Here is an 11,100-nt window from a genome sequence, read left to right on the forward strand (position 1 = left end):
TGTTTGTGTGTGCATGTGTGTCTGTACATGTATTTATGTAAGACAGAGTGGGGTGGGACACCCATTCTCTGTACTATAAATTTACATTTTTTTTGTGGGGAAAATAATGTAAGTCTCTGTGTTTTCTGATGTTCTTAGGTGACCTCTGTGAAAGGGTCGTTCGAGTCCCAGGTTGAGAACCACTGCTTTAACAAATCAGATTGCCTGATGCATGCTGTAGTTCAGTCTCTTCTAACTCCATGAACTCATTCAGTCTGTTAACCTTATGGGACCTCAGTTTCCTTCTCTGTCAAAGAAGAGAACCATGCCTACCGTATAGAGTAGTTGGGAGGGTTCTATAAGTGAGTAAGCACAGTGCTCATTCAGAACCTGGCATGCAGAAGTGTCACAGGAGTAGAAGAGGCAGTGAGCATATCCTGAGCTGAGGACTCTGGTGGAGGATGTGGTGGGACCCAGCCCAGACACTTGGAGAGTAGCACACCAACCTAAACTTGGGTTGCCTGGCTGTACAGCCTGCACTCCTGGTTCCTGTGAAGATCACAGCCATTTGCCTTATCTATCAGCTGAACCTGCTGAGCTGGGTCTCCTCCTCTGCCTCTCACAGGCCCTGGGATGAAGAGATGCTGGACAAAGCGTGCAGGCTGGTTTTGGATGAAGTCACCCTTGCAGGCTCGGCTCCTGGAGGGAAGGTGGAATTCAAGAGAACCCTCATCATCAGCTTCCTCTTCAAGTTCTACCTGGAGGTGTCACAGGGTTTGAAGAGGGAGGTGAGTGGAACGTGTCCCGTGGACTGGGCTGCTCAAAGCAGAGGTACCAGCCCCTGCTGGGGAGCTGTACATTACCGAAGATGAAAAGCTAGAATCACATCCTATTGGTGCGTGTCCACTGGCCTATCCTGTGCATAGCTGTGAGTTTGAGGAAGAATTCCAAGGAGGTCTCAGACCTGCACAGGGCTTTGCCTAACACTACTCAGTTATTACCACTTCATAATAAACATATGGCATATCTGGATAATTCTGAGAAAACTTATTAATGAGTTTAATGCACTTTCTTTCATTTACTGAAGCCTATAAATGAAGCTTACTTCCTTATGCTTGGTTTTCTTGTCTGGGTTTCCTTTATTCGTTAAATGACGGCAGCCACTGGAGCACCATGAAGAGAGTCATCATAAGGAAAAGGCTTAGCATAGTGCCTGGTGCTTCAGAGGGATGCTGGGTATTAATGGTCGTACTTAGTAACACTAGCAATGCACAGACATTCGTTTGTCTGCTTCCCCTTATCAAAGGGCCACATGGTTGTTGCCTAAAGAAACACAGTGGGAAAAAAGTTCTCTGGAAACTCTTTTCTGGTTCTAAGGAACGTGGACCTATTGTCCTCATGAGCCTCATACTACCATCAACCCAGCCAGATGAGAAGCCATGTAGAAACCAACCCAATAACTTTTTTTAATTATATATTTTTTATTGGATGTTTTATTTACATTTCATATGTTATCCCCTTACCCCATACCCCATCCACCCAGGAACCCCCATCCCTTCACCCCTCCTCCTGCTTCTCTGTCGATGTATCCCAACCTACCCACCCCACTCCCACCACCCACCCTCAAATTTCCACCCCCTGGGGCGTCCAGCCTTCATGAGGTCAAGGATCTCTTCTTCCACCTATGCCCAGCAGGGCCCTCTGCTCTGACATATACAGCTGAAGCCATGGATCCCTCCCTAAGTGCTCCCAGACTGGTGGTTTAGACTCTGTGAGCTCTGGTTGGTTGGTATTGTTGCTCTCCTCATGGGGCCACAAACCCTTTCAGCTCCTACAGTCTTCACTCTGACTCCTCCATTGGGAACCCCATGATCAGTTCAAAGGTTAGCTATGAGCATCTGCCTCTGAATATGTCAGACTCTTGCATACCTCTGAGGAGACACCTTTATCAGGCTCTTATCAGCATGCACTTCCTGACATCCACATCAGCGTCTACCTTTGGTGACTTCACATGGGATGGATACTCAGGTGGAATGGTCTTCAGACGGCCCCTCCTTCAGTTTCTGTCCCTCACTTTGTGTCCATATTTGCTCCCTTGGGTATTTTGTTTCTCCTTCTAAGAAGGACCGAGTCAGCCCCACTTGGTCTTCCTTCTTCATGAGCTTCATGTGGCCTGTGAGTTGAATCTTGGGTATTTCAAGGTTCTGGGCTAATATTCAGTAATAGGTGAGTGAATACCATGTGTGTTCTTTTGTGATTGGCTTACTTCACTCAGGATGATAATTTCTAGTTCCATCCATTTATCTAGGAAACTCTCGAATTCATTGTTTTTAATAGCTGAGTAATATTCCATTGTGTAAATGTACCACATTTTTTGTATCCATTCCTCAGTTGAAGGACATCTGGGTTCTTTCCAGCTTCTGGCTATTATAAATAAGGCTGCTATGAACATACTTGAGCATGTGTCCTTGTTATATGTTAGAGCATCTTCTGGGTATATGCTTAGGAGTGGTATAACTGGATCCTCAGGTAATGCTATGTACAATTTTCTGAGGAGCCGCCAGACTGATTTCCAAAGTGGTTGCACCATCTTGCAGTCCCACCAACAATGGAGGAGTGTTCCTCTTTCTCCACACCCTTGCCAGCATCTACTATCACCTGAGTTTTTGATCTTAGCCATTCTGACTGGTGTGAGATGGAATCTCAGAGTTGTTTTGATTTGCATTTCCCTGATGACTAAGGATACTGAACACTTCTTTAGGTGCTTCTTGGCCATTCCAGTTTCCTCAGTTGAAAATTTTTCGTTAAGCTCTATACCCCATTTTTTAATAGGGTTATTTGGTTGTCTAGAGTCTAATTTCTTGAGTTATTTGTATATATTGGATATTAGTCCTCTATCAGATGTAAGATTGGTAAAGATCTTTTCCCAATTTGTTGGTTGTCGTTTTGTCCTATTGACAGTGTCCTTTGCCTTACAGAAACTTTGCAATTTTATGAAGTCCCATTTGTCAATTCTTGATCTTAAAGCATATGCCATTGGTGTTCTGTTCAGGAACTTTTCCCCTGTGCCCAAGTATTCGAGGTTCTAACCCATCTTCTCCTCTATTAGTTTCAGTGTATCTGGTTTTATGTGGAGGTCCTTTATCGATTTAGACTTGAGTTTTAAACAAGGAGATAAGAATGGATCAATTTTCATTCTTCTACATGTTGTCCTCCAGTTGAACCAGCACCATTTGTTGAAAATGCTGTCCTTTATCCACTGGACAGTTTTAGCTCCTTTGTCAAAGATCAAGTGACCATAGGTGTGTGGGTTCATTTCTGGGTCTTCAATTCTATTCCATTGATCTTCCTGCCTGTCTCTGTACCAATAGCATGCAGCTTTTATCACTATTGCTCTGTAGTACGGCTTGAGGTCAGGGATGGTGATTCCTCCAGAAGTTCTTTTATTGTTGAGAATAGTTTTCGCTATCCTGGGTTTTTTGTTATTCCAAATGAATTTGAGAATTTCCTTTTCTAACTCTGTGAAGAATTGAGTTGGGATTTTAATGGGAATTGCATTGAATCTGTAGATTGCTTTTGGCAAGATGGCCATTTTTATTATATTAATCCTGCCAATCCATGAGCATGGGAGATCTTTCCATCTTCTGAGATCTTCGATTTCTTTCTTCAGAGACTTGAAGTTCTTGTCTTACAGGTCTTTCACTTGCTTGGTTAGATTCACACCAAGGTATTTTATATTATTTGCAACTATTGTGAAGGGTGTCATTTCCCTAATTTCTTTTTCAGTCTGTTTATCTTTCATGTAGAGGAAGGCTACTGATTTGTTTGAGTTGATTTTATAACCAGCCACTTTGCTGAAGTTGTTTATCAGGTTTAGGAGTCTTCTGGTGGAAGTTTTGGGGTCACTTAAGTATACTATCATATCATCTGCAAATAGTGATATTTTGACTTCTTTCTTTCCTATTTGTATCCCTTTGACTTCTTTTTGTTGTCTAATTGCTCTGGCTAGGACTTCCAGTACTATATTGAATACATAGGAGGAGAGTGGGCAGCCTTGTCTAGTCCCTGATTTTAGTGGGATTGCTTCAAGTTTCTCTCCGTTTAGTTTGATGTTGGCCACTGGTTTGCTGTATATTGCTTTTACTATGTTTAGGTAGGGACCTTGAACTCCTGATCTTTCCAAGACTTTTATCATGAAGGGATGTTGAATTTTGTCAAAAGCTTTCTCAGTATCTAGTGAGATGATCATGTGTTTTTTTTTCTTTGAGTTTGTTGATATAGTGTATTACATTGATGGATTTCCGAATATTGAACCATCCCTGCATTCCTGGGATAAAACCTACTTGATCATGATGGATGATTGTTTTGATGTGTTCTTGGATTCTGTTTGCGAGAATTTTATTGAGTATTTTTGCATCGATATTCATAAGGGAGATTGGTGTGAAGTTCTCTTTCTTTGTTGGGTCTTTGTGAGGTTTGCGTATGAGTGTAATTGTAGCAATTCATGTTCCTTCTGTTTTTATTTTGTGGAACAGTTTGAAGAGAATTGGTATTAGGTCTTCCTTGAAGGTCTGATAGAATTCTGCACTAAAACCATCTGGTCCTGGGCTTTTTTTTGGTGGGGAGACTTTTAATGACTGCTGCTATTTCCTTAGGGGTTATGGGACTGTTTAAATGGTTTACTTGCTCCTGATTTAACTTTGGTACCTGGTATCTGTCTAGGAAGTTGTCCATTTCATCCAGGTTTTCCAGTTTTGTTGAGTATAGGCCTTCGTAGTAGGATCTGATGATTTTTTGAATTTCTTCAGTTTCTGTTGTTATGTCTCCCTTTTCAGTTCTGATTTTATTAATTTGGATACTGTCTCTGCGCCCTCTGGTTAGTCTGGCTAAGAGTTTATCTATCTTGTTGATTTTCTCAAAGAACCAGCTCCTGGTTCTGTTGATATTTTGTTTTGTTCGTTCTGTTTCTATTTGGTTGATTTCAGCCTTGAGTTTGATTATTTCCTGCCTTCTACTCCTCTTGGGTGTATTTGCTTCTTTTTGTTCTAGAGCTTTTAGTTGTGCTGTCAAGTTGTTAGTGTGTGCTCTCTCCAGTTTCTTTTTGTAGGCACTTAGAGCTATGAGTTTTCCTCTTAGCACTGCCTTCATGGAGTCCCACAAGTTTTGGTATGATGTGTCCTCATTTTCATTAAATTCTAAAAAGTCTTTAATTTCTTTCTTTACTTCTTCCTTGACCAAGTCATCATTGAGTAGAGAGTTGTTCAGTTTCCATGTGCATGTGGGTTTTCCATTGGTTTTGTCATTATTAAAGACCAGTCTTAGTCCGTGGTGATCTGATAAGATGCAAGGGATTATTTCAATCTTTTTGTATCTGTAGAGGCTTGTTTTGTGACCAATTATATGGTCTATTTTGGAGAAGGTACCATGAGGTGCTGAGAAAAAGGTATATTCTTTTGTTTTAGGATGAAATGTTCTATAGATATCTGTTAAGTCCATTTGGTTCATAACTTATGTTAATTTCACTGTGTCTCTGTTTAGTTTCTGTTTCCATGATCTGTCCATTGCTGAGAGTGGCGTGTTGAAATCCCCCATTATTATTGTGTGAGGTGTAATGTGTGTTTTGAGCTTTAGTAAAGTTTCTTTTATGTATGTAGGTGCCCTTGCATTTGGAGCATAGATGTTCAGAATTGAGAGTTCACCTTGGTAGATTTTTCCTTTGATGAGTATGAAGTGTCCTTCCTTATCTTTTTTGATTACTTTTGGATGAATGTTGATTTTATTTGATATTAGAATGGCTACTCCAGCTTGTTTCTTGGGTCCATTTGCTTGGAAAATTGTTTTCCATCCTTTTATTCTGAGGTAGTGTCTGTCTTTGTCACTGAGGTGTGTTTCTTGTATGCAGCAAAATTCTGGGTCCTGTTTGTGTATCCAGTCTGATAGTCTGCGTCTTTTTATTGGGGAATTGAGTCCATTGATGTTAAGAGATATTAAGGAAAAATGATTGTGGCTTCCTGTTATTTTTGTTATTAGAGGTAGAATTATGTTTGTATAGCTATCTTCTTTGGGGGTTGTTAGAAGATTACTTCCTTGCTTTTCTAGGTTGTAATTTCCCTCCTTGTGTTGGCATTTTCCATCAATTATCCTTTGAAGTGCTGGGTTTGTGGGAATATTGTGCAAATTTGATTTTGTCATGGAATATCTTGGTTTCACCATCTATAGTGATTGAGAGTTTTGCTGGGTATAGTAGTCTGGGCGGGCATTTGTGTTCTCTTAGGTTCTGTATGATGTCAGTCCAGGCTCTTCTGGCTTTTATAGTCTCTGCTGAGAAGTCTGGTGTAATTCTTATAGGTCTGCCTTTATATGTTACTTGACCTTTTTCCCTTACTGCTTTTAGTACTTTTTCTTTGCTTTGTGCATTTGATGTTTTGATTATTATATGACGGGAGGTATTTCTTTTCTGATCTAGTCTATTTGGTGTTCTGTAGGCTTCTTATATGTTTATGGGCATCTCGTTCTTTAGGTTAGGGAAGTTTTCCTCAATAATTTTGTCGAAGATATTTACTGGCCCTTTAAGTTGGGAATCTTCACTCTCATCTATATCTATTATCCTTAGGTTTGGTCTTCTCATTGTGTCCTTGATTTCCTGGATGTTTGGGGTTAGGAGTTTTTTGCATTTTGCATTTTCTTTGACAGCTGTGTCAATGTTTTCCATGGTATCTTTCGCACATGAGATTCTCTCTTCTATCTCTTGTATTCGGTTGGTGATGCTTGCGTCTATGACTCCTGATCTCTTTCCTAGGTTTTCTATCTCCGTGGTTATCTGTCTCCCTTTGAGATTTCTTTATTGTTTCTATTTCCATTTTCAGATCCTGAATGTTTTTGTTTAATTCCTTCTTTGTGTTTTCTTGCAGTTCTTTATGAGATTTCTGTGTTTCCTCTTTAAGGGCTTCTATCTGTTTATTTGTACTCTCCTGTATTTCTTTAAGGGAGTTACTTATGTCCTTCTTAAAATCCTCTATCATCATCATCATCATGAGAAGTGATTTTAATTCTGAATCCTGCTTTTCCGGTGTCCAGGGCTTGCTATATTGGGAGAACTGGGTACTGATGATGCCAAGTAACTTTGATTTCTGTTGCTTATGTTCTTGTGCATGCCTTTCACCATCTGGTTAACTCTAGTGTTACCTGCCCTCACTGTGTAAGACTGGAGTCTGTATTTCTAGTTATCTTGCTTGTGTCAGAGCTCCTCAGAGTCCAGTTGTCTCTGTGGTCTTATGATCCTAATCTCCTGGGTGGAAGAACTCCTGGGACTCAGGCCTACCTCTGGGATCTGGAAATCCTTTTGCTCTGGGTCCGGTGGTTCCTCTAGGATGGCTCACGATACGATGTCTCCACAAGTGCAAACCAGCTAGGTGTCTGCTGCTCTGGGTGCAGTGGCTCCTTGGCTGCTCTGAGTGCAGTGGCTCCTCTAGGATGGCTCAGGCTTCGGTATCTCCACAGGAGCAGACCAGCTGTGTGTCTGCCTCAGCCAAAAGGACAACCCAATAACTTTAAATAGTTGGGAGAGGTGGTGGATTTGATAAAAATGCATCATACAGAGCTCTCAAATAATTAATAAAAGTTAATACATAAATAAATAAACAGAAGACAGGAAATTCTCCTTTATGGAGATTTTTAGAGGTGTCTTCTCAGCACAGATGAGAATAAGAACCAATGGGTTGTATCAAACTTTTGAGATGAGGAGCTTGAAGTCACATATAAACATATAATATATTTCTACCAAGTGATCAAAAGTGGAAAAAGCAAGGCCAACTGCAGGCTCTCGTAATGAACAGTAAAGAACACAATTTCCTGGAGAATCAGCTGATATAATTAAAGCTCCTGTGCTCTGTTTAGCAGCCTCTCTTTGAAAACAATAGCTGTTGTTAGCTTTACTTCCTATTAAAATTGGGTAAGTTATAAAATAATCATAAAATATATTGTTTAACATCTCATCTAAAGCAGCACGTGGCTCATTTCCTCTGTTCTCAGAAGGCACTCTCCTGTGGGTGACAGCACCTGGGCCACCTCTGCATACTTGAGAGCCTGGCCAGACGCCACCGTGCAGCTTTATGACTTTTTACAATAATGGGTGCTAGTTTTGACTTTTCCTGCTGTAAGTTTGGTCTTCTCTGTTTTATTTGGCTTCTCTTTTGTTGTTATATGTATCCTCAAGTCACATCTAGACAAAGGTGAGAAAATAATGATTGGAAAATTGGGAAATTGCTAGTTATTGGGAAATAATCCTATGAAACAGATGGTGGAGGTCAGTGACATTCTAATTTCATGTGGTTTATCACCTCACAAGGAGGATATATACCTTTCAGGGTTCATGTCCTGGGGCCAGGAGGTTGTTTCAATTTTCAGGGTTCTGAAAGGGTGAATGCTTAATCAATGTTAGATGTTATGGTAGAGATATCTGCTAAGAATTATACCAGGATTCCCTCCCAGAACATTCTGGTACATTTTAAATGTCTACTGTTTTCCTTTACAGGACCCAGGTCACTATCCTAGCCTGGCAGGCAACTATGAGAGTGCTTTAGAAGATCTTCATTCAAAACATCACTGGAGAACATTAACCCACCAGGTTAGTGCATGCATGCATACATGCATGTATTTAAATTCAAAGACAGGGCTTCAGGTCTCTTGCCTGCTGGTGACACATTGCCTTCTTCAGGGTTCACTAAAGCTTCAAAACCAGGTTGAGAGTGTAGTTGGATGGTATAGCATAGACAAGTCCCAAGTTTGATCCCCAATACTTCAAAAAAAAAAAAGAAATACTTCAGAAAAAAAGAAATCAAAAACAATTAGAAATCATGATTAAAAAGAAACCTGGAAAATGTTAAACAAATATGCCTGTTTTAGTCTTAAAGGCTCTGTTTTTTTCTTTTACTATGGCTTTTTACTAAGGACATAAACAATCTAGCTGTCGCTATAAACTTTTCACCCTAGCTTTGTGACTATTGAAGCACAACAAAGGCAAGTTCTGAGTTGGTCCAAGAACTGTTCTGGTTCCTTTCAAAGGACCAAGGGCACGACCTGCCCTAGGGACCATGGAACCTTGGAGGTGCAGATATTACAGCAGCTGCTAGTTTGTTTTGTTCCAGTACTGGAATACTTTCCTTTCCAAGTTCTTCCTATCTTCGTGGCTTTCTTCAAATGACATTTTATTGTGAAATCAAACATGAATGCTAAGAGGTACTTTCTAGATTTCCTGATGAAATTAAGGAGCTCCCCAGAGCTTTCAAATGGAGTTTCTGTCATAGCGTCATAAAAACATAAAATGGAGCCATTCTGTTAGTAAATTGGGTAAGACTTAATATGTGTTTTCCTGAAATAATTGTCAGGAAACTGGACCCAGAGTTCTGTTGAATCAGGAATGGGAAGAGATTTTAAAACGGCAGTGCATCAGATCTGCTGATGGATCTACTTATAAAACCTGCATCTTGTCTCAGTGAGCACTAAAGTTGCTGTATGTCCCTTGAGGTTTTGAGTTCAATATGTTCAAAAAATTTAAATATGCCAAACTCCTTTAGAAGTGAACATTTTGAAAGTTAAAAACAGCTGCCTTCTCCCCTGGCATTCTGTAAAATACTATAGCCACAGTCTGTGGCTTCTGTGGCCTTAACATTGCCTTGGCAACGGGTCCCATTGCAGAGAGGAACTAAAGCTGAGTAATGGACGGTCAGATCATCCAAGAAAACTGAAAGTCTTCTCAGCGGTTGATTTTGAAATGGATCTGTAATGCTGGGATCTGAGTCAGTGTTTTGGGTACAGTGTATTTCCCATAGAGATAAATTTTGTTTTCATTTCACCCGTGGTTTCTTACACACACACACACACACACACACACACACACACGAGCATCCCAGTGTCCAGAGCAACTTCAGCCTTTACAACCAACACTTTGCCCAAATCAATTCCTTGCTTTTGAAGTTCTCTTTCATGGTCCTCGCAAACACTGAGGTCGTCAGATGACAGAGAGAATGATGTCATAGTACTTGATGAGGTGAATCCTTGCTTAAGCTACAGGTTGAGGGGTAGCCAGCAAGCTGAGGAATGCAAACTGTGAACTTCATGCCAGAAAGTCAAAGACAGACAGGAGCTACACTCCCCTATGGTCACTCTGCCTCCTTCCGGTAGCTGACTGTCCATGTGACTGCAAGAGATCACCTGATTGAGGAATATCCTCCTTTTCTCATTGTGTCTTTAGCCGTGTAACAAAAAGGAGGTAGCACTTACCTGCAGTCCATTGCAGCTGGTGGCTACCGATAAATCAGTTTTCACATTCGGCTATCCCAAGCTTGAGAATTTCTCTGTCTTTTGGCAGACCTGGCACAGTAAAGCTTTAAGATTTTCTCCGTTGCTGTGAAATGTTCCATTATTTACAGTAAAAGGTGTTAGCATTAATAATAGAAAACTCCAGATGCCTTATAGATCCCTGTTAGCATGTTCGCCCAGTGTCCAAGCCTATAACTTACCTACAAGTTGGCTTTTCGGGAAGGAAACAGAAAATCTCTGATAGTATTTTGTGAAAACATAAAAGAGATGTGGACCATTCTTTCACTCAGATATTTTGTGGGCTGAGAGCCTAACATGATTTTCAGTACTTTGGGGCAGGTTTTTCAGAGAAATAATCTCTGCCTTCTGCAACATGAGAAAATATACCTGATTGACACCTGTCATTTGTCCTTTCATTGTCATCCAGTTCTCTAGTGGTGGCGATGGGGGTGAAAGGGTGTGAAAGGTTAGAGGAGTGAGGGTGAGAGGGTGGGGGTGAGGGTGAGAGGGTGGGGTAGGAGCTGTGGAGCCCTTTGTTAGGGGAGCAGAGCAGTGAGTAGATCCACGGAGCTATCGGATGATGGGGCCACTTCAGATCCCTGCTCACACCTGAATCCCCACATGTAAATTTGACTTCATATTAGAAAAGAGAGATTGAATCTATGTGCTTGGACAAATAAGAGTTTCCACTAGAGATATTTGGCATCTATAGTCTGAAAACTAAGAAAAAATACATCATGTTTATACATTTCAATTTATTTTATTTTATTTTATTTTATTTTATTTTATTTTATTTTATTT

General features: G+C 40.6%; 1 protein-coding gene across 1 annotated transcript in view; it reads left to right on the forward strand.

Moving 5' to 3' along the window:
- The window catches only part of Aox1 (aldehyde oxidase 1), a 72,984-nt gene that overhangs the window by 29,191 nt on the left and 32,693 nt on the right, over window positions 1-11,100 (forward strand). The window contains exons 15-16 of the mRNA XM_028765575.1: window positions 605-767; window positions 8,513-8,605. Coding sequence (XP_028621408.1) covers window positions 605-767; window positions 8,513-8,605 — 256 coding nt within the window. The remainder of the gene's footprint in view (window positions 1-604; window positions 768-8,512; window positions 8,606-11,100) is intronic.

The sequence above is a fragment of the Grammomys surdaster genome, unplaced genomic scaffold, assembly GCF_004785775.1.
Source record: "Grammomys surdaster isolate TR1022 unplaced genomic scaffold, NIH_TR_1.0 165, whole genome shotgun sequence".
NCBI classification, from domain to species: Eukaryota; Metazoa; Chordata; class Mammalia; order Rodentia; family Muridae; genus Grammomys; species Grammomys surdaster.